The sequence below is a fragment of the Dermacentor variabilis genome, chromosome 11, assembly GCF_050947875.1.
Source record: "Dermacentor variabilis isolate Ectoservices chromosome 11, ASM5094787v1, whole genome shotgun sequence".
Lineage (NCBI taxonomy): Eukaryota > Metazoa > Arthropoda > Arachnida > Ixodida > Ixodidae > Dermacentor > Dermacentor variabilis.
In genome coordinates, this window is record NC_134578.1 from 14,714,662 (window position 1) to 14,741,380 (window position 26,719).

The 26,719-nt window shown below is 49.2% G+C and overlaps 1 protein-coding gene across 4 annotated transcripts; it reads left to right on the forward strand.

Annotated features, from left to right (window-relative positions):
- Positions 1-220: 220 nt before the first annotated feature.
- Positions 221-26,436, forward strand: LOC142563110 (heterogeneous nuclear ribonucleoprotein U-like protein 1). Of its 4 annotated transcripts, none has more exons than XM_075673639.1 (18): positions 221-540; positions 5,260-5,375; positions 6,566-6,767; positions 8,512-8,566; positions 10,472-10,548; positions 11,465-11,604; positions 11,975-12,074; positions 12,577-12,689; positions 14,088-14,243; positions 16,305-16,415; positions 17,341-17,463; positions 18,422-18,550; positions 18,722-18,890; positions 19,833-20,066; positions 21,033-21,113; positions 22,814-23,133; positions 25,016-25,073; positions 25,945-26,436. In XM_075673639.1, the coding sequence occupies exons 1-18, from the start codon at positions 393-395 to the stop codon at positions 26,295-26,297; spliced, it is 2,685 nt and encodes an 894-aa protein (XP_075529754.1). In that variant the 5' UTR covers positions 221-392; the 3' UTR covers positions 26,298-26,436. The 4 variants fall into 4 exon arrangements, with proteins under 4 accessions (XP_075529754.1, XP_075529752.1, XP_075529755.1 ...); XM_075673637.1 differs by having other exon boundaries at positions 222-540; positions 21,033-21,119; XM_075673640.1 differs by having other exon boundaries at positions 222-540; positions 21,033-21,119; positions 25,821-25,995.
- Positions 26,437-26,719: the final 283 nt, after the last annotated feature.

Consider the following 26,719-nt stretch of genomic DNA (forward strand, 5'->3'; position numbering starts at 1 on the left):
AAGCATTAAAAAAAAATGTTGTAGCTGGTTTAAAATCTAAAAAAAGACAGCTGATTGCAGGCGCCACCTAGGTCCATGACTCAAGAAAACGTGCGCAGCAGAAAATGTAGCGTCTGCGCTTTTCTGTTGAGACATGCGCCGTGATTGGCTGATCGTGGGTGGGCGCGTGCAGAGCGGCCAATCGGGGTGCTCGTTTCAAAAAAGCGCGGCGCAATCACGAGGTTCCTCGTTGGCCGCCATTTTCTTTTTCTGAAAAAGACGTGTGTGTGTCTCGGGAAGCGACATTCGTAAACAAAAACGCTACGCGACACAAAAAACGGCCCTTGCTCGCGGAGCGTCGCCGAAGTGCTATTCCTCTCGTGGTGCCCACCGTGGACCCGTGAGCGCCGACGATGAGTGATGTGGACATCGGCAAACTCAAGGTGGTCGAACTGAAGGCAGAGCTTCAAGCGCGAGGCCTAGATACAAAGGGCAACAAAGCGGTGCTCGTTAAACGTCTGCAGGATGCCATCGATTCGAGCGAGTCCGGAGGGAACGCTGGTGAGTCGGGCGTCAAGTACGCCCCGGCGAACTTGGATCGCGAGGTCGCAGTCGCCTTGTACTTCGTCCATTCATAGTGAGATGGCACCGGCTTCGGCGGCTGTTCGTTAGGCTTAGAGCTCACCGTCGAGTGGAGGTAGCAGCCTAGGGCTCTCGAGCACTCGGGTAGGGGGTCTTCGCTACCCGCGTATCTGGTGTGTTTCGAACGCTACTTCGCGATGGATGCTCTCGTTCGTTTTCTGAGAGCGCGCGGGGTAAGTTTTGTCTCTTTCGAAACCAGTGTTGCTCGCAGCTGCTATTGACAAAGCGAGCTTACAAGTTGGCTCCGCCGTCACACTTCGCTTCCATGCACGCCGGTTTCTCGCGGAGCGAGCGCCAATTCGAAATTTCAGCACTTGCTGTTCAGTCTGTGTGCTTCCCTAACCCGATGGTTTTGTTATTATTTTGGCCTTGCGCGATGATATTGTTTGTTTCGCCGTGAGTTACTGCGTCGAACGTGTTCCTGAGTGGGTGAAGTGGCCGAGCGCGCGCGCGCGTGCGCTTTGCCGACTACCGGTTGGATTGTGGCTAGGCAGCGTCAGCGCCGTGGTCATCCGCTTGGGGTGTTCCGAGTAGCTTTCACGTTGCCACAGTCGCTCCTTTGTGTTCCACCACCGGTGTTCGAAGTTTGATACAAACCCCCCCCCCCCCCCCCCCCCCCCGATTGGGAGACCGTTGGCGGTGAGCAGGTTTTATGATGAGAGGTCGCCTTTTTTTTCAGAGCGGTCCTCCTCGGGGATTGATTGTGCATGGCCGTTCGCCGGTGCCGGAAGCCTCTAGAATCGCGTTTGCGTTGGTCGCGCGCCGCTAGCTCGCCGTGTAGCCAGCGCCGCGTATTTAAATCACCTCTGATTTCTGCCCGCTACAATAGCTATTGTGGGTTGGCGCGAATGTTATCCCAGGCTCTCGTTGCAAACTGCACAGCGGTGAGGTAGGTACTCGTGGGGAATTCGATTCTAGGGGGGGTCTTCTTTTATATGCTTTTTTCTTTTCGTTTTTTAGTGCCGGCGCGTTATCGATCATTGAGTTTCTTTATTTAAAAGTTCTGCCAGAATTGTGTCGCCGAACTCGCGTAATTACAAGAGATCGTTGCCGTGGCCTGTGGCGTTCGAATGTGGCGAGTGAGTTGCGATGGTGGCCCAGCGTGATCCCGTAGAACACGGGAGGCCTGCTGCAGGTGCGCCGGCTCCGAAGCCTCAGCCTCGCCTTCCGCCATTTTTCGACCGCTCATCGGATCGGCAAAGAAAGTTGCGTCTGCCCGCTTCGGACGACTTCGTTTGGCGGCAAGGGTTCGTTCGCGTCGGAAGAAAATGTCCCCGTGCATCTTTTGTCACGTGCATTCGTTCTACTTTCGGAGTTCTAACGCCGCTCGCTTTGCGGCCTTGAGCCCAACTGGATTCTCTTCACTGCGAGATCAGTGATAAAGCACGCGTTTTTTTTTTCTTTAGAAAAAAAGTTTTGCTTACGTAACGAAGGCAGGGCCGTTACAGTCTTTGGTAGGGCGCTGGGAACGATTTCAGGCCAGTCATGCCGTGCACGTGTTTGCACTCCATGAGGTACTGAGGCGCCGGGCAATCTTGGTTTTACGAAATGTGTCCGTTGAAAGCTTTATATTCAGTGATGAGAGTGCCGTCTTGCTTCTGGCGTACCACTGCAGGTGTTTGGCCTACCGCATGTATACAGCCTCGATCAGATCCGAACAGACGACAAATTTCGAGCGGTTTAGCTTCCACAAACGCGGGCCATTCATGAGCAAACGTCGGACGCTTCGGAACAAAGGTGCATTGAGCTAGAACCTTTAAAAGGCAAATCAACCAGGAATCGCCACCCTCTTCGAGAGAAGGCTTGTTTGGGTTAAGTGCAGTAGACTGTTAAAAGAAAGTCTCCAATGTGCGGTTGTGCTGGCCTGCTATACTCTTATCTGCATAGTTCCTTGCAGCGCGGTGGAAGCTGCAGGACCCCTATTAGCTAATAGGAACACCGAATGCCCGTTGTGATGCGTTGTCTTCGTGGCATCTTCTTCCCGTTCTGTCAATAGATGCTCCGCACTTGATGGACTAATGCAACAACCTTAAGCTGCGTTTATATGAATGAGACAGAGGGGCTTCACTTCATTATTCGTTTTCTCAGCGGTTCGTTTCACTCTCCTTAGCAAGTAGTAAGGGCGAAGGAGTATATAAATGAATTGTCTGCTTGGCGTCTCTCAACGCTATCATCACGTCCCATATTAGAGTGGAGTAGTAAATTGTGGTGCAATGAACAATTGGGCCTTTGTAGCATCCTACGTCGACAGTGCATCGTGAGGGCTAATGCTGTGGTGCCAACTGCATAATGGAATAACCAATTTTACAGCTCGGTGTAGTCCTCGCAGTGTCAAAACAAGACGTTGTGGTCTCTCTCGTTAATCCTGACAGAACATACCTAATTCTTTGACCTTGGCCCGAGATGAGACTAAGGGCTCATTCCCACCAGCGATGTGAGGAGTTGGTAATCTAACGAAAAGCAAATCAAGACGATGTTCACATCGGCAAGTGCGACCAACTGGTCACCTCACTGAAGTGTCTCTCGCTATGCCATCACAATGTAAAATAAGCGCCAGCATGTACACAGGTCCTGCTCCTGCACATCTGATTGGTTTAGCAGCCCGTGGCTGGTCCAAAATGTGGCTTTTTGAGAAAAGCGACCAACCTGTTAGTGCAATTTCTGTCAGTTGTCGGTGTGAAAGAGGCCTAGTAATCACCTTGAGTAAACAAGCAGTTTTTATGTTTCGACTGCAACTAGTAGATTGAATCATAAGATTGGGACCCCTGCACAAATGAAATGAGTCTAGCAGTGCATCCTATGTGCTTTCAGGGTAAGGATCTAATTTGCGGATGATATTTGGTTACATTGAAGCTTTCACTGTGCGTCAAGCTTGCAGAAACATCGGCTGTACTTGTAGTACACTTAGGAGTTCGTTGATATTGGCACTACCACAGTGTTCTTTTTTCTAAGAACTTGCTGACAGTAGACTAAGGGCTATTCTCCTATTCTGTGCATGACCACACATCGCCGCTGCTTTTTTTGCATTCCAGCAGTAAGAACTTCTGGCCAGCAGCAAGAGTGATGTTGGGCATCCTAATTTGTCATAATGCTGGGTCGTTGAAGCCTAAGGAAATTTTGAATGCTGTGGAAAAAAGCCTAGTTCCAGATACAGTGGTGGGAATGCTGCTACAATTGCTCTGATCTGCTGCATTTTGTTAAAGCTGCTACATCCGTGCTACAAATGGGAAAAGCTGCTCCAAGACGAGCCATGCTGCACACTCTTGGAGGCCACGGTAAAGAGGCGTTACGGTGAACGATGGGTGGCATTCACCACCACCTTGTGCAAAGGGTGCAGTCACATCTCCTGCAATTCATCAAGCTAAATGAGCTTGAGGATCACTGAGCTAATCCAATCCTGTGCGCGTTAGCGCATGTCCGCAATTGGGAAAGTCAGCACCGGCATAGATTTAGGATGGAGTTCGGTTGGGCCTAGCCGTGTGCGCTTCAGTCTATTCTGCTTTGGCATTTCCTGCATTCGTACTTCCCATTGGTGGCATAGCCTTGGTGGGAGAGGTGTTTCTCAACCAACAACACACGCTCGGCATGCTGAAATTTACACCCTTTGGTGCTGTTAGCGCCTTTGTTTGGTCGTGTTTATCTCTGTGCGCTTGTCACACAGCAGATTTGTAGCTTAGCCATTTTACTAGCTAGACGACTTTAGGCCCAAAAGTAAAAGTGGTCATCCAGCATACCACTTGTGACTATGTCCTCTAGTATTTTGTACCTTTGTGTGGCTTGCTTTACTGCTGGGGATGGACGGTATTTTATGTTTCGATGATGCAAATCAGCTTGGTTCGTGCCCGTGATGGTTGTAATTTTTTCATTAGAGGCCTCGTACACGGGGTATCTTACTGGAAAGTATTTGCAATGATGTATGCTTGCTCTCTGAAACCATTTTTGGCATGCATGAATACTGTCAGGCTGGTTATCCTTGAGAATCATCGTTGACTGCTGCAAAATCTGCTCAAATTCTCTTGACCATACTCACCACTGCAGATAGAGAAAAACATCCGTGCAAAATTTGACCTTTGAAGTAGGAGTCTATGCCTCACGTAGAGCTAGCGAAAATAGATGTTCCTTTGGTACTGAAACTTAAAAAAAAGATGGCACAATTAAGGCTCGTCAGAAATGACATGGGACCTGGAACGTTAAGGACTTGCCTCAGAGATTAGGTGGGGCCTGTGGTGGGCTGAAAATCTTGGACTGTGGTCTGGGATATGTGTCGTATTTGTTCACCATTACCACGTGCATTAATGATCCGCCTTGGTGTTACTTTAAGGGCTGTTAATTGGGAAATTGGACAATTACCAACACTGCAGCTTTGCCAGGGTTGTTTCATTGGCATGTACTACACACTTATAGCCAATTTAGTGTATGTGACAGGTCATTTGCAGTTAGCCTTGAAACTGATTCCCACAGTGTGTAATCTGCGTTTGTTCGCTTTGTGGTTGATTGGAGTAGCTGCATTTTCTATGTTGACTATGCTGCTGTGCATCCATCATTTGTAGTTGTACCCTGCCTAGTGAGAGTGTTTTTGGGGCTCCGTCTGTCTAGCTGCACAGAGTAGCTTCTCTTCACAATTTCGTGTCCTCTCAGGACCAGGTGCTACCATAACAAGCACTGACGAAGGGGACGAGTCGCAGAGTTCGGCCACCAACCAGGGTGGCAGTGGTGACGACGGGTGCAATCAAGACGACGACTCGTCCAAGCAGGTAAGTCTGGGGCTCGATGGGTCGAGACCCAGCACTGTCAATTAAAGCCGCTGCATCTACGCGTCATTGCCGCTTTCTTAAGTAGCGTCAACCTTTGTTGTGCGCCGCCTTTTCCCCTCACACTAAATCCGGTTCCGGCATTTCCGGTTTAAAGATTTCCGGTTCCGGCGTTTTCGCTTGCTGGAGTTGCGCTGCGGGAATTTCCGCTTTGACTGCGGAGACGATGGTGAGACGCCCGTGCGTGCTTAGCAGAGCTGTGGCAGTCTCCTTAAGACGAATGCAAAGGGGACAAGCTGTTGTATTCCGCTGAAGCAGTAGTTCGCGGTCGCTGTTGTCCAAATGCACGAAAAATGGCAGTGGTCTCCAAGCGCCCAGGCGCTACATTCCACTGTACATTGTCGCTCGTGCCACAACCCGTCGCAGGTTGACGCGAAGCAGCGAACACGAGCAGATCACTGGTTACAGTAGGTGGTGGTTCTTGGATGGAATCGCATTCAGTTTCAACCGCAGCTCGTGCAATTAAAGCCTCTCCAGCGGCGCGAAAGTAAACAACGCTAAAAAACGAAGCGTCACTTCCACTCGGAACAGGAAGCTGCAGCTACGCAAGTTCCGCTTGACGCCGGAAGCTAAGGGGGTGAGTAGGAGAGGAGCGTGGAGGAGGAGGGCAGGTTGGCGGTACTTAACCTGGTCAGCGGAAACGTGTATGGAGGGGCTTTACTGTCAATGGGACCCTCCGCATACTCAGTGGATTTCTATTTGACGTGAAGGCACTGCGTGTTGCTACTGGCAAAGAAAAAATTTGGTTCCAAGAGGATGTGCACAAAAAAGGAAGGCAGATTGATGAGAACATGGCCGGCACTTAGCTGCCCGACGACATTGGGCATCTGCCTGCATTATTCTCAGTGTTCTCCTTTCTGTGTGTGTCCTCTTTGCAGCAAATATGTCTCGTCAAGTAATAACTATGCCGAGAAGCAGTTCTCTTGAGGCACTGTTATGTTTAACGAAACAATCGACCTGCTGCACTTTATCAGCAATGACAGAAAAAAAAGGTTCTCTTTTCTCGTAATGTGTGCAGCCAATTATGAACTTGTGCATGTATTTGAGCCTGTGAGTCAAAAGTGCACAATACATAGGTACTTGATTACTGTGCAATTGAGATGCATTGTGCTTCCTACCCGGCTTGTTTCAAGGAGGAGGAAGTGAAAGAGGAAGAGCAGCTGGAGGAAGAGGAAGACGGCACCCCAGCCATGGAGGAGGAAGGGGACACGGCACCAGTCCAGGTGAAACAGGAGCCTGTCGACACGGATGCTGCCGCGGCCGACGCTGCCTCTGTGCAAGTGAATGGCGAGCAACAAGTCAAGGAGGAGCTGGGCGGAGGCGATGCCAGCAGGGGTGAGCAACTTCGTGGTTGCATTTCATCCTTGGAGGGGCAGGTGTCTTGTTCCAGTGCTAGCTGAAGAGGTGGCAAGAACAGACTGTGGCAGTATTCGTAGTTTCCTACAAGAAACTGCTAGGGGAAGCTGGCGCTGCCCTTGTTGAGCTACCATGTGAATGATGCGCTGGTGCATGGATTTGTGTAATCTGCATGCTTGTGGCTGCAGATGTTCTTGCATTTTTATTAGGGAGACTAAAGGCTCGTTCACACCGGCGACTGACAGCGTTCGTGCTACCAAGGCTGTTGCAAATGGTCGCTTTTCTCGAAAAGCGACTACTTTGGGCTAGTCACTTGCTGCTCGATTTTTCATCCGTGCGACTGTCGTCGCAAAACTGCGAAATGAATCACTGGCACGTCCAACATGTGTTTTCATCCGGTGTCCTCCTGCGCCGCATCAAACACTTAAGTCCATGCCACCATAGAAAACTACAGGAATGCAATTGGTGTCTTGCCTCTGAATGCTGGGGTGCAGCAGTTCCATTGAGTCAAATGTAAGTGATAGCATTCGCAGGAAGGTGAACAGCAGTAAAAGAAAGCACGAAAGTTTTGCATTGATTCCCACGCAATGCAAACTAAAAATTACAACTTGCTCTTGATAATACTCCTCGTCATGTGCGCAGAGTTCGAGCAGGAGGCGGCTTGCATGTGTGGTCCTTCATTGCGAAAGTAGGTATGGGCACACTGACTAGCGTCGCTTTTTCTTCAGAGGCTTCTGCGCTGCCAAAGCTGACACCACGGCAGAGCACATCAGCACAGTGACGTCTTCCTCTTTGCCTTAATAACAATCCATGGCTGTTGCCCGAACGTGAAACCAGCAAAGTGAGCATGACCTGCGCAGGTCTTTAGAGTTCTCGCCGAAAACGATAACCTCCGGGATTGTGACTTGCAGGTTGCGCTCGGCCAGGCTTGCTTGTGTGAGCATTAGTCGCCCTCAGTCGCTTTTTGGTTGCCAGTTGCAAATGGTCGCACGACCTCCTCAAGTCGCCAGTGTGATTGAGCCTTAATGGAAAATATTGAACTGAGTCAGATTCGTAGATCGTCAAGAAATATGTCATAATTTCCTGTGTGCCAGTAAGAGGTGGCTGCGCAACAAAGGCTCAGATGGAGACAAGACAACCATGAAGAGCACGAGCGCTTGTCCTTGTTGTCTTGTCTCTGCCTGTGTTTTTTTTTGCGCTACCGCATCTTCGGATATGTACCAACATTCTCGATTCGCCACATTTCCCAATCTGGGTTCGGTGAAAGCCCGGGGTTCTATGAACGGCATTTTAGACAGTATAGACAAAATTACCGCGCTGCTGCTCTTCAGTTTGAATCGGCTGCGCCAAAATGCACAAGTTGACTTAATCCCAACCCGACCTGCCGCTGTTGAAATTCTATGGCCAGATTGGGCCTCCTTATTCTGACGAAGCTACTGGCAAACAAGGCAGCCTTGCTAGGACAGCATTGAATCCAAATAATGGTGGATGAGCAGCTGTCCTTAAAGCTCTCCTTAAAGTTCGCATCCCTCAAGCTTGTGCACAAGTCGCACATTTTTTTATGCAGTTGGGTCTTTGAACGAAAATGTAAAGAAGTGCCTACTTGTCTGGGGTATATAGAATGTCGGTCACCATAGTTTAAAGTTACGTGGGGTCATTCCTTACCATCGGGCAAGTCGCCTTGCACAGTTCCTCATGGCTTTCCTTGGTTCCTTCTGCGCAGATAACGCCGTCCAGCAAGGCAAACGAAAGAGGTCGCCCAGCCCACAGAGGAATAGGTAAGTGGCGTGCTTGTGGTCTTGCATGCAATACAGTCTAGCCCCATGATGATGTAAGCCCAAGCCAATGAAATATTTTCGTAGCCCCTGCGAATGCCCATATGATAAATGCATTCCATACCCCTAAACTGCAATCCTGCATTAATAAAATTTGTGGGAACGTTAATCCCTCTATTACCAACCTGTGTAATGCTAACAAAATCCAAACATTTCCTAAATGAATTTTCTGCTCACTTAAATCGCGTAAAATACTGCCACAGCACACTTGCATGGGTGGTATTTTTAATACGAAATGCTTGAATGTAAAGCACATAGACCACAATTGTTGTTTCTCATTTCCATTCAGGAAACAAAGTTCCTTCTTCGTCAAGGACACTGAAGCCATGCAAATGCATCTTCTTGTGCACCTGGCATTGCGATAAACCTCATACACTTGCCTTTCTAGCCTATCTGTCTTTTTTTAAAGTGCTTTTGAACATTGGTTTACACCTACAGTTCATGCAATGAATATCTAAATGCCCCCCTCCCCCTCTCCTCCATTTCGCAATCTGTCAATTTTAGCTAGAGGGTCTGTTAATCGGCATTTCTGTCCACCCTTGCCAGTTTTGCTTTGCTTACATTGCAGGTTTTAAATCGGACAAGTGCAATTTGAATGGTCTCAGCGCTTTGACAATTGATAGTTGCAAACTTATTAACGGTAAAAGCGATACTCTGTGGAAACTTCTGGTGCTTGTTGATGTTGGGCATCTATAATTGTCTGTACACGGCTTCTGGAGTAGCAGTTGGAAGTTTGCACCTGTCCTGTGTACTCTTCTTTGTCAATGCTTTTTGCGCTGCTTGTCAAGGTTTTCAGCTATGAAGCAACTGGCCCAAACAAAAGTTTTGTTCAATATAACTTCCTGATGCAGTCAAAATCGGCGACAGCAATGCCGCTGATCTAAGAACATGTTGTCAGTCTCTATGTGCTCTGTGCAAATTGTTTAAAATTGCATAGCAAGTTAATTGTTAGCTTGCGTGTTCAAAACCTTGCTATCTGCAGAGCAGGTATCTCTTCTTGCCATGCTCAACGAGTGTTCTTGAATTAAGTCGTCACTTTAAAGTTACGTTGCCACTGAATGTAATGCGGTCTGATGAATTAGTTGTGCAGGGAATGGGGGGGGGGGGTACTGTGGATAAGCATACCTTTATCTTTAGTGACCATTGTAGGCTCCCAGGCACCAGGTAATGGACGGCTGAAGCAACAATGCATGGGTGATAACCTCGTGATAAGCTCAGTTTTGTGCTGGCTGAACCCTTGTGTTGTAGAAGTGGCACCGAGCTGATAACATTGGGGGAGCTCCCGCAGTCTATATTTTGGACTACATGCATGCTGGTCGTTTCTGAGCGATGGGGTTAGTAGCCATGATTATTTCCTTGAGTGTGATTGAAGCTTTGTTTTTGTGTACGGTTGTGGATAAATGAAATTTGAATGAGACAACTCGAAAAGGGGCAGCATGGATAGAATTCGCATGGGGGGCTGAAAACCCTGTGTAGCAAGCACATTAGTGGTTTCTAACCAAAAGGTACGCTGCCTGCCTCATTTGAGTACAGTGTTGACTTTGATCTGCCAATATGAATTAAACCGTTGGGACCTCATTTGACCACAAAACACTGAAACCTAGGTTTAATGAGTTTCAGGAGAGTGCTGCAAATTGTTATTCTGAAACAATAAAGATACTGAGGCGTTGTTGACATGACACAGAAGTTGAAGAACCTCGTTAGTCTGAAAAGGTTGTTGATGTGGTGTTCGTACCAACGAGGTTTCACTGTAGTGCTTTGTTTTGCGCGAATTGATTGTCCTCGTCTGTGCATTTTTTTTTCTTGGCACCCTCCGTATGCTGAAATGAGAGCTGTTTCTTGACGCAGGGCAAGGTCTCCGCAAGTGAAAGTTGAGGAATTTCCGGAGGACACCTTCGACCTGACATTGGTCACGCTCGATACGTGTAAGTGTTCTGTTCCTGCCACCCACCTGTGTTCTCTCTTTATTATGATTGCAATTGTGCAAGCGCTCCAGTGATGGTGTGAGTGTTGTTTTCCAGCCCCCTCGAGCCTACTTTAGGCAAAGTAGAATCGGCGTCGCACGTACACCGCACGCAGCGTACCTGTGCTGAAGCAGGGGCACGTGAATGAGGGATCCATAATAAAGCACTTTGCAGAACAGGCAGTACTTTACATTTTAACGCTGGCCAAAGCATGTCTGATGGTATAGCCATAGCTGCAAGAAAGACATGTCGGTGTGCCTGTCGTCTTGTCACATTGTGAGGCTGAAGACCTACCGAGTGCACTCGAACATATTCGCACATCACAGTATCCAGACTCCTTGTAACATTGACCAGTAGAGCTAATTGCTGGGAAGCTGTAGGCTGGTTTTTGACACTCGTCCTTTGATGGTTTTGGCTTGGTTTTGTTATGCTGCATGACCTCCTTACAGGGGGATACAAAAATAGTGTCTTCTGCAATGAACTAGTTAACTGCAGTATGCTGCTGTACAATGCGAGTGTGTGTTGTAGGGAAGTGTCCTAGCTTGTTGTATGCATAGGATATATGCAGCAGTTGCATTCAGAAGTTTCTTGGTGAAACCTTGCCGCATTACACCCTACAGCTTCACAGCTACACCTGACTCCAGAATTGAGTGTTTCAAAAGAGTAGTGCGGTACTTTCAAGTCTGGTACCAATGTAGTTTGACACGAAGACAAAAGGTAGAGTAAAACGGGACGGCTGGGCTAGTAACTGGACAGGTGCTCTGTCCATGGAGCATCTGTCGAGTTGTTCCTCTTGTCCCGTCTCGTTTGCAGGCTCATCTTTTTGAGCCACGAACAAATTCTGTTGTCAATTGTTGCACATTACTTCTCTGTGCAGACAACTCTGACTTGAACCTGAGCATAGACAAGAGCCGGTATGAGGCGGAGTCCCTGAGTCAGCATGGCTTCGGCCTCATGTGGGCCGGGGCAAGGGCCAGCTACGGCGTCAACAAGGGCAAGATCTGCTTCGAGACAAAGGCAAGTCGATCCCGTTCACCTCTGTCGTTGAAAGTGTGCCATGTGGGCAGCTGTACGCCTTGTAGCATGTAACCTAGTCAAATGATGGCATTCACTGTCACTCTCATGTGCATGCAGGCTTTTAGCAGGCTATGCTGCGGCACCCGTGCAGTCATTGCAATCAATGCGATTCCCAATGCATGCATAGTCTGAACAAGCCTTGAAAAAATTTCGGATGGTTTAGGGGGATGTTTTGTGCTGACCGACAGCTTGATAACCTTGATAATCTGATGGAACGAATACTGGCTAAAAAAAGTTTGCATGTGGCATTATGCTATTCTGTGCATGGTGATGGTGTCATGCCAGTGCCTTTGCTTTTGTTTTCAAACAGATCACAAAGTACCTGGATGTCTCGCATTTGCCCTCGGACGAGCCCACGCCGAATGTCGCTCGAGTCGGCTTCTCCGTCGAAGATGCGTCTATGCAGCTGGGTAAGTGTCGGCGACGCTGCTGTGCCCCCAGTGTTGCTGGGGTGACCCTCGCGGATGCGAGGGCCAGTCATCGGCTTACAGCGTTGTCTCGGCCCACTCTGTGTGGTGTACTCGATTCGTGAACTTGTGTACTTCATTATAAGACGAGGATGCTGTTCATGGGTGTTACCAAAGGAAAGTGTGCGGAGGGCAATATACTAATTCACTCGGAAAGTCAAATCCTGGTGACATTGCATTTAGCTTGGCCTCTCCGATTCAGTACACTCATGTCTAACCACACGATATATCGGATGACGCATCAAAAAGCTGGCTGGTCAGGATATTGGAACCTGGTGTGAATCATTTAGACATTTGTTGAGTGCTCTGTTAAGAAAATGGGTTTGCATGGGTCTTATGCGCACGTTACGCCTTCATACGGCACAGTACACTGCATGCATCCGTGGAAGTGTTTAGGAGTGCTGTGCTGCAGGTGTGTGAAGAGACCACCTCTCCCTTCCTGCAGGTGAGGAACCACTGTCGTACGGCTACGGCGGTACAGGCAAAATCTCGGTGGACTGCAAGTTCAAGGACTATGGGGAACCCTTTGCGGAAGGGGACGTCATTCTGGCCATGGCAGTGAGTGGGCTTACTTCCTAGCTAAGCGTCGGAAAAGCATTGGCATGTTTGGGAAGTTGCATACCTCCCGAATTCCTTGTAATGCGTACAAATTTCAGCCCTTTCTATGTGTTTGTGAACGCCGTGTCAAGTTTTGCGAAGAACAAATTACCCCTGTTGCCAGAAATATTTCGTTCGTCTGTCCCTGAACCTTCCATTAGAAGTGCAGTTAGATGCAAGAGCTGCAGTTGCTTTGAGCAGGTTTATTTGGACAGGTTCCTGAAGCAGGCGAAATTGGTAACAGCAAAGTCACTGAAACAGTCGCTGATGTAAAAACAGTGTAAAGACACTGTAAAGATAAATAATCTTGGATCAAAGGCGTGTGTACACCTGGAATGCGTGCTGTTCCTCTGTCCCTCAGTGTCGAGTTAGGCGAATTATACGAATTTTCAAGTTCACTGGCTCGCAGGCTTAAGTTGCCTTATTATCGTGGCCAGAATTGGCATCAAAATTTATATAACTGCCAAGTACAAAGTGCTGTGGGCTTACAGCTGTTGTGCAGCTGCATAGCTGTAAAGCTGAACCTTGAAAGCTCGGGTGCCAGTGCAGTTTGATTTGTGGTCAAACCACATCGCGGTTTACCCGTGGTATACTCATAAGTGTTGAGTGACTGAGTGTAAACGCAAAGCAAACATTGTTCCTTGAGCTTTGCTTTGCACTGACAGCTGTGCCATTCTGGTTTTGCAAAGATATTTTGCGATGAGTGTACAGGTGAATGTGACCACATTCCGTAGTGCTGACCATATGAGTGAGTCTTGCACATGTGGTGGATATGAATTTTTTCTGAGAAAGTCTCAAAGTGACGAGGGGGAGTGTCTTGCACAGAGGCGCAAGTTATATTTTGGAAGGTACGGTATTCTACAGCCTTTTACTCCTATTAATGGTTGTTGTCAGGGGCACGGTTTGCATGAAGTTTGCTTTGAAGTTTGTCGGGGGCACGGTTTGTTTTGTTTTGTGGTAGGCTTTTCAGATTGGGTTTCATAATGCCATCTCGTTGGATAACTGTGCTGAGTGCCAAATGTTTTTAGTGATTCAGTATGGCACCAGATTCCAATTGGATTAGGTTTTGTTTCCCAGGTGAGGTGTGTGTACTGAAGTCACGACACAAAAGGTGGTTTTGTAGGAGCAGAACATTTTGATGTTTTGGCACTTGCTCTGGCTGGCCGGGGGCCGTCTGCTATGCCGCTACATCGGGCCGTGCAACAAGTAACAGCCTAGCGAACAGCTGATTTAGCTGGAGCGATTGCCAAAGCGCAGCAATGTTCTACTCGCACCTGACCACCTGGGAGCAGATTCCCAACATCTTTAGTGGTGCTTTCTGCCAAACTTTCCTCTCGTGTTGTTTTCTCGCCTCAACAGGATATGGACAGCGACCCCGTGCTGCTGTCGTTTGCCAAGAACGGCCGGCACCTCGGCACAGCCTTTGAGGTCTCCAAGGAGATGCTCAAGGGCCGAGCGCTGTTCCCCCACGTCCTGGCCAAGAACTGTGCCTTTCAGTGCAACTTTGGGCAGCTGGTGAGTACCCCATGAGGGGAGGGGCAGGTAAAAGTGTTGACTTGTGTGTGGGTCCCGCCTAAAAGATGTGTGCCCGTATTTACAGTCGAACCCACTTGTAACGATGCTGGTTTTAGCAGTAATCGATTATAGCAATGAAAATTTGCTGCACCATCAACTTCTATAGGTTTTCTTTGGGAAATAACCCACTTGCTGCTGTGTCCCCATGCCGCATTGTCAGTTATAACGACCAAGTCTGGCTGCTGGGTGTCCGTGCCGAAAGGTAATGGAATGCGAAATCCTTGAAAAAAGAAAGTGAAGTGTGAGCTGCTGCACGATTGCCCACCACCCCAACTGCCGTCGCGTGCTTCTCTCCCATCGCCCTTCCACCCCTCCGAAACACGAATGTACTGCAGCAACTGCGCCCACAACACTGCCGGTGCAGCTTCCAGATTGCTCACTGGGCCCTCGCAGTTGGTTCTTTATTATATGGCCCTCATTGTACGCAATTCTGATAGCGGATTAATTTGCTCGTGTTTGTCTTCGTTCGCTGCGTCAAAGCCATTCCTGGCCACATTGTTTCTCAACCTTGTTTGACTCGCCGCCGAAACGGAAGATGGCTGATACGCCCGCTGATCATCAGCAATGCTCGACGTTGCCGGTGAAAAGAAGGCGCACTGCTATAGATTTGGAAATGAAGTGCTTCTAACCGATGGGGCAGTCGCGAACGGGCTTGGATTGGATAACGACAGTGATGGCCACAACGGCAGTGCTGACGCAGTAGGGCAGGCTGCCTCAACCTTGTCCCCGTGGGTGGTCCTTTAGATGATTTGCGGGGGACCTTCCGCTTCACTACGTGGAGCACCTGGATGTGTTGGAGAAGGATGTTGGCAAGCTTCACGTAAAGCAAGCAAGGCTAACAGACGTGCGGTTTTCTCGTGCAAGCCAGTGGGAAGTACATGGCGACTCGCTTGTGGCGATCATGTCCCAGCGCTTCTTCCGGATTTCTCAAGCTGAGATACCGCTTCGGCGACCTTCCCACATTTTTTAAAAGGCGCCTTTTGGGGCCACCAAAGCGATGCCTCGGCGGAGCTCGTCACTTGCAGCCCGTGACCCCCGTTTGCAGTTGTTGTAGCAGTGCCATTCTTAAATGCTGACAGCTGCAGCTTAACAACATGCAATCGGAGTGTGCAGGAAGCAGAGTTTTAACAGTTAAATGTGTCAACACAATTGGCAGCCGGATAGACGAAGGTGGTGGGGAGGAGGACAGGCCTCCCCGCCATTATAGATTTCTCAGAACAGCTATGCCATCCCCCATTTTGATTTTTCTTTCATGCAACCTGGTTATAACAATTGGCTATAGCAGAAGTAGTTTTGTGGCACTTGAATATTGTTATAAGTGGGTTTTACTGTATGCATAAAAAAAACGTTTGGCTTTTAAAAGATGTGGTAACAAAATTATTTGATACAACGAAGCAAATATAGAAATTTGGCTGGCTGTGCTTTCTTTTTTTTTTTTTTGAGTATGCTACTGCTATAATAAAATCGGAAATGCAACACTTGAGACGTTGGTTACACTGAAGTGAATGCTTGTTCACTGGAAGGTGTAGATAAGTATTCTGGCAGCGAAAATGTCATGCTCAGCAAGAGAAACTGGGAAAGAGCACATTCTGCATTTACTTGTGAATGCACTTGTAGTCACTAAACTTTGATGGAAAAGTGTTAGCTGGGCTATCAGGAGCATAACGCTTGTGTGTTTTTCACCTATACCCGATCCGATTTGTGCATACGCTTATTGTGCCGAACCTGATGAACTATAGTACTGTAGCTAGGGTGGGAAAGTATGTGCATCTGCATTATTATTACTTACTCTTCGTGTGTGTTTTTAGTGTGCGCTGTAAGTAATAATAATGCGGACCCAATGAAAGCACTTTTCGGCGCAGACAGCCCGATCACGATTAATTTTGCCCACGTTTGCGCATATGCCTGAAGAAGTACAGTGATGTTTTCAGGCCTCCTGAACAAAACAAGGTACGACTGTGTGACTCGAATTGTGCCTGTTGTTTGGCATGCATGTTCCAGGCGGAGCCCTGGTTCAAGCCGCCCGACACTAGCTACACATTCATCGGCTGTGTACCGCTGGACGAAAGGATACGTGGAACAGTTGGACCACAGAAGAAGTCGGAGTGCGAGGTAGGTTCGCACACCACTGCAGTTGCCCGTGTGTGTGGCACAATGTTACAGGCGATGACTGTCTGTAAAACGAGTCGCGAGACTTCAAGGTCGACCAGAATCAACCTTGCGAAGTATCGCAACTCTTGGTTTAGGTTTACTCCATCAGGAGGCTCTCGTTCATCCCCTGAGGTTGTTTTCCCCGCATGGCTCTCGTGCCTCCTGTAATCCAGCCTCTCCGTGTAGCAGTCAGTGTGGTTGCAGATTAATACGAGATAAGGCGCGAGTGTTCTGCTGCTAACGCCACCCAACGGCGGAGGGGTTACTTGCCTGTGCCTCCTTGTCTTTCGGTCGGCCAGCTGCGTTGACATTTTGCGCATTTGCTGGCTGTTTGCGGGGCTGTCCTGCGAAAGGCTTAGCAGCAGGACACCAGAATGGATGAAAACTGTTGCAGGAATGCACCACTATTTGCATGATCGTACATGCAAACAGCTACATACGTGCACGCGACATACAGCATGGGGCCAAATATTTGCCTATCGGCTTGTTCTATAGGTTGTGATTGGTGTAGGAAAAGTTCAATGAATGCCCCTGTGATAGTTTGCACTACTGCATGGAGTCCGTTTGAGACCCCACAAGGCTAGGCAGAGCAGCAAGTTTGGTCTTATTGGATTTATTTAAATTGTGCAGAAGCCATTGATACCCCGTTTACCTCAATCTGAGCAAGTTGATATTTATCAAACCTTTCCCAAGAAGTAAAGGAAGCACGTATCAAACAAGAGCAAAACAAGCTAGCAAGTAAAAATAGACCTAATATTCAATATAACCATATATAATTAGCCAGTTACACATGTCTGCATGTTTTCCATGCCATTACTAGAATGATAATTTAAATAACATGTTTGGTTTATGATTGAACTTCTGCTAAACCGTTTGTCATTTGCAGATGATCATGATGTGTGGCTTGCCTGGCTGCGGCAAGACGACGTGGGCCAATGAGTACACGGGCAAGTTCCCCGAGCGCAAGTACAACATCCTCGGCACCAACAACATCATCGACAAGATGAAGGTGAGTGGATGTTGGCTTGCCTTCGTGCAGGGCCCTGGCTTCATTTTTGTTGTTCTGATGGCTGAAATGAATCCGCTTTTGTCCTTTACTTTCTTTACGAATACTATTAGCCTGCACAGGGCTTTCACAGAAGTTTATCATAAAACTGTGCATTTATAGAAATAACAGCAACACCGAGAATAAATTCACAATGCATATCTGCCAAGTTTTATGACTTGTATTGGTGCGGAAGATTTAAAAAATTTTCATTTGCACATTGTTCAGAGTAAAGCCAGTTTTCAAGAATGATACAAATGGAGTCCCTGAGTGATCGTTCGTAGCGCTATTTTTGCGTTGCCATCGATTCTACAAACCAACCCGCGCAGCAGCGACCCAGCTTGTAGATGGAATGTACAATGCCAACCAATTTTCAACCTCCATTACATGCACATTTTATTATTGAACTTCACAAACTGCCTGTCTGGGACACAGATCATTGTTGATGCGGCTATGGAACAGAGTGCCTGTTAATGTAATTACAGCACAGTCTATGAGTATTTAATAAACCGTCAACATATTGATTAGTCGACCATTTTTTTTAGTGTAACTTGCCAAAGTTTAGTACTTTTTTGGCTTCCACAATGCTATTTTTCAAATTCCAAGATTAGCAGGTCTGATAGTGTTATGTCTTATTGTTACAAAGAAGAACCCCAAAGAACCCTCTTTACGAATGTGTTGACTAGTGTGGTTGACACAGTAACATTGGTGAGGGAATTCCACTTGCTGATTGGCTTCCGGGAAAAGGCTAAACCTAAGGCAATTCGTGCAGGCAGCAGGGGCAGGGATCAACGTCATTACCTAGAGGCTTTGTTGTGATGAATCTCAATGTAAATGCTCCAGTTGCTTGCAAGCACAATTGCAAATGACGGGGTTTGGCAGGCCTTGTGCACAGTGTGTAAGGATTGCGACTTTGTCGTAGGTGATGGGCCTGCCGCGAAAACGCAACTACTCCGGCCGCTGGGACGTCCTCATCGACAAGTCCACCAAGTGTCTCAACAAGTTGCTCGAGATGGCCTCCAAGACGCCACGCAACTACATCCTCGACCAGGTGAGTTGGGAGCAGGTCCACCACCGCTCCGATCGGCTATCCCGTTTGCCGCGTTCACTCGCCTCTGTCTCGCGCCTATGTGTACGCGCCCCAGACTCTCCCACGGCTGGATGATGGCTGACCCCGGGGTGTTTTGGCTTTCTCTTTTTTTTGCGTGGTGCCTCATTTCAGACCAATGTGTACCCGACGGCACAGCGGCGCAAAATGCGCCCCTTCGAGGGCTTCAAGCGTCGGGCCGTAGTGATAGTGCCCACAGATGAAGAGTTCCTCAGGCGGTGTCAAAAGCGAGAAAAGGAGGAAGGGAAGGACGTGCCGGACATTGCCGTCCTTGAGATGAAAGGTGCACACTGTTCGTTTACTCGCGTCTACTCTCTCTCTCTCTCACCCGGTAGGGCATCTGCGCCCCTAGGCAACAGTGGCAGCAGCTTTGTACCCACCTTCCCCCACCACAGTTGAACCTCGATATAACAGAGTAAATCTGGAATGTTTGTGGCAGACATCAACATGCAATGAATGTAGGATGTAGTGAAGCAAGTCTGGAAAGTTTGTTGTTGATGCCGGCATGTAATTGGATATAACAAAGGTGTTTTCATGTCTGATGTGACTTGTTTATAACGAGGTTTGACTTACTTTGCCAAGCATAGCCGAGAGTTGGGTGCCCAAGCTTCACGGTCTCGTGCGAATGCCTCTGGATCGCAGTGAGCTGTAGTGTGATCTGATGCGTTGCACGGAGGAAGGGTCCCAGGGAAATCTTGGCTGTGCGAGGCTTTTCCAATCTTAGGAACCCAAATTTCTTGTTGGTCTATTGACTGTCATGTTCTGTGTCGCCAAATGTGCAATTAAACTCCACCTGTCGGTTGAGGGTGTGTGCGTCTGTGTGTGCACTTAGAGGTACTCGCAGTTTTAGAGCGTAGTTCGGGCATGCTTGTCGTGCAGTGGTAGGCTTGCCACGAGGTCCGGGCCAGGATAGTGCAACAGTTCCCTTCCATTGCCACTCCGTTTCATGCCTCATTGGTGGTCAGATAGCATTATCAATGGGATTGGCCAGTTGTGAACTGTCTGTGGAGGCATAGAATTGAGCAGGAGGAATCGCTGCATTATACTGGCCCGTTTTAGAGTTGCTTCTGTGCACTTTACCTTGCATGAGGGCATGCAGCTTGCATTCTAGGCATTGGGAACAGCGTACGTAGCGTGTGTGCGGGGTTAGTGGTGATGTTGACGCGTGTGGTGGTAACAGCAGTCTGCCGTGCCCCGCTTTCTGGGCCTCGCTATGTGTGTGCAGCAAACTTCGTGATGCCCGAGCCAGGGAGCCTGTTTGATGAGGTGATCTTCACGGAGCTGCCACGCGAGGAGGCTGAGCCCCTCGTGAAGAAGTACAACGAAGAAGGCCGGGCGGCATGCGGACCCCCGCAGCAGCGCTTCCGGCAAGGTGGCTTCGACAACAACCACCGTGGTGGTGGCTATGGCGGCGGTGGTGACCGTGGCGACCGTGGAGGTTTTAGGCCTGGCTTCCGTGGTTAGTCCAGTTTCCTTTTTGGGGAGGGGAAAGCAGCTGAGGGTCCAATTTGTGCGCGTGTGTGGGGGGGTGGGGCTGAAGACATGTTGGCTGGTTGCATTCTTTGTCCTGTGGTTGTAGTGACTTGCCTTGGCAACCTTGTTTGTGATCAGGAACAAGGTAGATGAGCTCTGCGGAACTCTGCGACGTGAAGGAAGTTATATAAAGGAAGAAAAAAATTCTTGTGCGCTTCTCGTAAGCACGAAAGATTGGGCTAAGTGGCTGTGTATGGTTCAGAGTATAACAGCGCGACTTTTTTGACGAGGACAAAACTGAAGAACAAGCACATTTCCTTGTCTGTTCTTTGGCTTTGTCCTCATCAAAAAGTTATGCCATTATGTGTTGGAGTAGCATGAAGCTGCAAATGAAATCTGTTAGGGTTCCTCAGTTTCGGAGGAAATTCTTAGATATCCTTTGTAGCTTTGTGCTACCGTAAGGTGGATGGCAATTTTCTTTTTACGATTTGTCATCCGCTGCGTTACTTTGTGGAGATACAGATGGATTCTGTGACAAGGCCCTGATGGGTTGCCTTGATGAGAGACGCTGTTGCTGAAAAGTGAGAAGCCACGAAAAATTGCAGTGAAGGCAACCCAAGCATTCCCAACTATGACAGAGTAGGCCAGCAAACTGGATAAGCAAGACTGCATCTCTGATTTGTTCTCCTGTACTGCTCGAGACTGTACGAGAAGCGTATGCCTACGCTGAATGGCTGATAGTTGTGCCTCGGGCAGTCCTTGGTAGTCCAGCGTGATGAATCAGAAGACCTACTAGGGAGCTGAAGAAATGACTTTAGTAGTGTGCCTGGCGAAGTGCTGAATGAAATGGCTGTTGGTGAAAGATCTGTTTACTTCTGGTGCCATGTTGTTTGTGCATTAACCAGGACACAGTAAAGTGTGGTGCTGCAAGTAGTAATGCATGTTACTGCAGGTGGATTTGACCGACGGAGACCGTTCCAACGAGGAGGACCGCCTGGCGGTCCTGGCTTCCGTGGAGGACCACCACCACCTGGTAGGGGTGAGTTGAGTGCGTGTGTGTCGGTGCTCGGGTGTTTTTCAAGGGTGCAAGAATTACCTTGAGGCCCGAGAGAGGTGTTCATTTGCACCTAAGGATGTAGCGTGGGATCTCGAAAGACTGAAATTGCCTAAAATGAACTGCCTCTTAAACGGAACACCATCCTCGTGGTTGGTTGGTTTTGTATTCATGCAATTTTGTTCAGCTTTGTCTATTAGTCAATGGAACTCCTGATGAACGGAGCCAATTTCCCTGCTCCCTTGAGGTTCCATTTAAAGAGAGTCCACTGTAGTACAGTCACCAACCAAGAAATTGGGCGCTGGTAATCCGGATATGCTCCGTAATTCCAGCAGCCTCACGCCACCGCCAATGGTCCGATAGACCTATTGTGTAAAGACGACCAATATTTCGGGCAGCTGCCAGCTGTACATTCAATTGTCCAGACTCCGTTTGTGGCTGTAGCATACACACTCTGCCGCCATGATCTCCTCTGGCAACCTCGACAAGACATCAATTATCTCTCCAAGATTACACATGAGACTGTAGTCCCCGAGGCCTTGCCTTGGTCGCAGCACTATACCTCGGAGATTTAACTGCAAATGCCAATCTTGGAGGCTCTGTCTGAATTATAGGTCGCATCAACATCGCAATCGTCACATTCCGACAACCCTGTGCATGGCCTGCTCTCACCATCTTGTTTGTTGGGTTTGCCTTTCGGAGAGCGTTCCGCTATTCGGTGCTTGTTCGTTTAGTTCGTGTTCCAGACAGCACTCTGCTGGCTACAAGAAATCTTTCTCGTGAAGTTTTCGACGGGCTGTGTAAAATGGCAGCAACGGTGCCCTCGCAGTCGGACTCCTAAAGAGTCTAGAGTCTCAGTTGGAATGACTTCACAATTGAAGAGCCTGAACCTGCCGCTTACCACAACGTGCTGAAATGCAGACGTCATTGGTGACCTGCTAGGCTTCCATGTGCCGATTTCTGCCGCTTTTACATTTCGGGGCTTTGCAGACGTTGATAGCGCGGTTTCGTATGACAAAACAATTGAGCAAGTGCTCCCACCATCAGAGACTCTGACTCACATGATGGTGATGATGTGTCGTGTGCTTTCGAGCCTTTGCAGTCCTTGCATCGGCATAGAGCGACAGCATGAAACTGTCAGAAATACAGACGTACTTGATTTTACGTAAGCACAAGTGCGTGCAGCAACGAATCAACCACATCTTCCTTGCACGGGGCGTTAAAGCGTAAATAAATTGACCTTTTTTTGGATACGTTCGTTTTCTTCGGACATTCGATCGTTCGGACTTATTTACGTTCCCCTTGGATTACGAGCTATCGGTTGTCGACTGTATCTCGAAATGCTAGCGTAATGAAGAGTGTAGACTAGGCGCTCTTTGTCGCACCGTCAGGCAACTCGGAATTTGTCAGTGCACAGTGATAGTTATGTAGTCAGGCTTGGTGGTTACTGTCTGTTCCATTCAGGCCAGTGTTTACGCACAGCTGCTCGGCATAGACACTCGTGCCACCAGTGTAAGGCTGAGTGCTGCCCCCTGCTGCACAGCCGATCGAGGAGCGACCTTGACATTGCGTCGTGTCGTTTGTTGTGTGTATGTGCCTGTATTCCTCCAGTGTGCCGTCATTCACAACTTGCTGTGCAATTTTGAGACCTCAAGCTACTCAATCTTTTTTTGCTGCAGGCTATGGTGCACCACCGGGACCCCCGCCGTACCGTGGCGGGGGTGGATTCCGAGGAGGAGGCGGCTACCGGGGCGGGCCCCCAGGGGGACCGCCGGGCCCTCCCATGGGCAGCCGTGGTGGCCCGCCGCCACCACCTCCGGGGCCCTCAATGCGCGGGGGTGGAGACATGAGGAGGGGTGGTCCCCCACCCCCAAGGGGGGGAGGAGGAGGAGGAGGAGGATGGGGCGGGCCCCCAGCACCTCGAGGCTATGGGGGCGGCCGGGGCGGACCGCCAATCCCCCACGCACCACCACAAGGCCACATGCCACCCCAGCAGCAGGTGAGCATGAACTTTTGGCGACTGGAGTTCACTAAAAGAATGGCTAGACAAGAACTTTGGTGCTGCAATTGTTCAGCTACCATGGGAACAATGGGTGGCACAAGGATTTGCCTGAGCTTCTTGGGGGCTTCGGACTATCTTGTTCCATTATATTTTACACTTTATCTTCATAAGTTTCCAAGCAATCGTAGTTTCCCAACATAGCCAGGCAGTGAGCTTCGACGAAACCGCATAATCATTGTCAATTGTTGCGTTGGTAGTGCTGTTGATGTTTGAAGATGATCAATTAGGTCGTTTCAAGCCAGAAGGACAAAGTTTTGGCAAATATATACATTGCCCATCATCCCCCCCGTTGGCTTGACTCAACATCATACCTGACCCACCATGTAGTCATTGTTTTTGCTCGAGGTCATATGTTCTCTCCTGGCCACGGCAGTTCCACTTTGAAGGGGTGCAAAATGCACAGGCCTTCATGTGCTTAAATTCAGATGCACATTAATAGGACCCTGAACCACCCCTCAGGCTTGGTGAAAAACTGTCCGCAGGCAGCATACGTTGCTGTGAACATCTCGGCCAAATTTTGCAGTCGTGCCTCGTGTGTGGGGCTTGCAAGTGAAGTGTGTCAATTCACCGTTCTCTTGAACGCTCTTTTCAATGTTAGCCTGCTCCTCGCACTTTTCTGGGGGCTTTATTCCCTAATATAGCACATCCCCATACGTGGCCAATAGCTGACATCAATCCAGAAGTGCGTTTGGATCACTGGGCTTCTTCCTATTGTTAATGTGCATATTTATTTACACAGTTTAATAAACAGGCTGAAGTAAGCATATTTCATAATTACGTACTTCCCAAAGAAGCAGGCTATCGACGCATGGCTGCAACTGCCTGCATAGCGCCTGTAGACGCCATGGCAGACTTCGCTTCATAATGAGCTATTGATGGTGCTTCAAAACGCGCAAGTTCGATGGGGCTGCTATTCGTTGGTTGAGCTGGTGCAGCTCCTGCCTCCTGCCTGCCTGCCTGTCTGCCTGTCTGCACAACGTAGCACAGCCAGGCAGGAGTGCATACATGAACACGAGCGCGAACTATAGCCCTGTTAGGCACAAACCAAACGCTGCAGTTGCATGTAGCTACGGTCTGCTACTTAGCGTAGATATCGCGACCACCGTGGGGTGCTGCGACGAGTTCACTGGCCGAGTGCGCTGCGGCTCGCCGAGGACAACCGCATTGGCACGTTCAGCGCGTCGTAGGCGTCAAAATCGAAAATAGTGGTGTCTACGTAAACAAATCAAATTTGAACCGTACACCACGGTGACAATCGGTAGGTGGAGCATTGTGGGCACACCCCGCTCCGCCCTAGCCTTCACTGTGCAAATCATTGAAGAAGGAGCAGAAGCACCACGAAGGGTGTCTTTGATTGCCAATAACGTTGCTTCTGCTATAAATGCATTAAGGAACTTCTTGCGAAAACATATTTCTGAAATAGCCTATTCTACCTTCAGATGTATTTCTCGACTTTGATAAAAAGTGCTTACAATAAAAAGTGCGTACAAAAAATGCCGGAGTCCCCCACTATGGTATGTATCATAATGAGATCATGCTTTTCACATTTAACACCCTAGAATTAAAGTTTTGTTTAAACACAATGCCAATGATTACTCACATTGGAGTAAAGATGGTGCGAGGGATTCTTGCCATCTAAGCGCAGTATCATGAGTGGCAATAGGAAGATGGAGGACTTGATTCACACAGCCGTCAACCTCATTCCTGTAATGGGACCAAATGTAGCCTCCAGAAATTAATTGTACGCAGCTTAGTGCTGGGGTCCAGTGCAGCTGGCTGTAAGGCTAAAAGCTCTGGTTTTATTTAATTTTTTTTCCAGTCCTACGGCGGCTATGGCGGCGGTTACAACCAGCAGTACCCATCGTACGGCCAGCAAGGTACAGATACAACTTCTTTCTCTCTGGCAGGCTTTCGGGGTGCATGAAGCATGTTGGGAGCGTGCACGTTTTTGCTAGGATTTTTGTGGAAGGCGTAACTGCTCGAAAAGAACAATGTCATTAACCTTTCTTTTTAAAGCAGAGAAGAAAAACTGGGACATTTAAGCTCCTGCTTACCAGACGACGCAGGCATGTGGGCTAACCTGCGATGGCATTGCAGCCTTACTGCTGCGCAGTGCTACTGGGCGAAGGCACCCTACAAAGCTTCACGGTTCTTTTTTCGTAATGGAATAATACACTACAATCGCAGTGTTCAAAGCTTGGCATGGGCACGAACTTGTCAGTGCATTTTAAATGTTGTGCACGCCATCTGCCCTGCTTGCAAAAGTACTCTTTTAGAGTCGCTAACCCATTCTGTTTGCTATATTTAGTACTCGTAATCCCCCCTCTGCGCGGAGTACAAAAAATCAAAAGTACACAAATTCTTCAAGGAAGTTGCATAAATGATGACATGTTAGTCGGATCACTTCAGCAAGAATCATGAACATGAAGGCTTTCGTGACACGTGTTGCGCATGCTTACCCGTGGCACGTTCCTTGCGCGACGAAACTGCCTGGTCTTGGAAGATCGTAGAGAGCTTGCGGCCAGGCATGCTGTGCTAGGTGAAGTGCCTGGCCCCTCCCCCTCCCTCCTCCCTCAGTTGCGGGTGTGTATGGCCACATGGGGGGCTGTGTTTGTGCCACGCAGGCTGGCCCCTGCCACCACAGCCCAGACGTCAGCCGTGGTGAATGCGCTGGTGCTGGTTCTCCTCCCCCCCTGTCTTCCTGACTGCCCCCTTCAGTGCGAGTGCTTTTCGGGGTTACCTGCGCAGGCTACGGGCAGCCGCCGCCTCCGCAGCCGCAGCCCCAGCCGCAGCCGCACTACGGCCAGCAGGCGCCCCCACCCGCCGGGGCCTACGGGCAGCCGGCCGCCCCACCGGCTGCGGCGGCGTACGGACAAGCTGCGCCGGCGCCCCAGCAGCAGCCGGCTGCGGCCTACGGCCAGGCCACCCCGCAGCAGTACCAGCAGTACCAGCAGCAGTGGAATCAGTACTACCAAAACCAGCAGCAGCAGCAGCAGCAGCAGCAGCAACAGCAGTGGAACCAGTACTACCAGCAGCAGCAGACGTACGCGGCCGGTGGTGGCTACGCGCCCATGCAGCAGATTCCGCCCGCACGAAAGTAGACACGCACCGGCTCATGGCTACCTCCCCTGGCTACTCCCCCCCTTCAACCCCTCTCACGTGCGCTTCCATGGAAGATGGACACCTCTCCTCCCCTTTCAGCCCCCTTTCTCAACCACGTGACACTTTTCGGGGCGAGAGGTGAGGTGTGGAGCGACCACTGCCACCGGTCTTGGGGGAGATGAGTGTAGTGAGGTTTCTAGTGGTGCAGCAAGTCTGGGCACTGAAAGGGGGGATGAGAAACACCATGCCGGTCATGTTTTTGCTGCTGTAGCGTGGATCTCGGGGCTGCTACATTGCTGGTGGCTCTGGTTCCACCATATCTGTTTCATTCGTTGACACTGTTCATCATGGACTGTGGTGAGAAAAAGACAAGCGGCGGCTCTGTGGAGGATGGGGCCAGGTGTCGTTTTCATTTGTGCAT

What these genes read in the sequence shown, in the direction of transcription:
- LOC142563110 (XM_075673637.1), top strand. Translation starts at nt 393, where the DNA reads ATGAGTGATGTGGACATCGGCAAACTCAAGGTGGTCGAACTGAAGGCA. An exon ending in ATTGGTCACGCTCGATACGT is followed by an intron (nt 10,549 to 11,464) that starts GTAAGTGTTCTG and finishes TTCTCTGTGCAG; the next exon opens with ACAACTCTGACTTGAACCTG. An exon ending in TGCCGTCCTTGAGATGAAAG is followed by an intron (nt 18,891 to 19,832) that starts GTGCACACTGTT and finishes ATGTGTGTGCAG; the next exon opens with CAAACTTCGTGATGCCCGAG.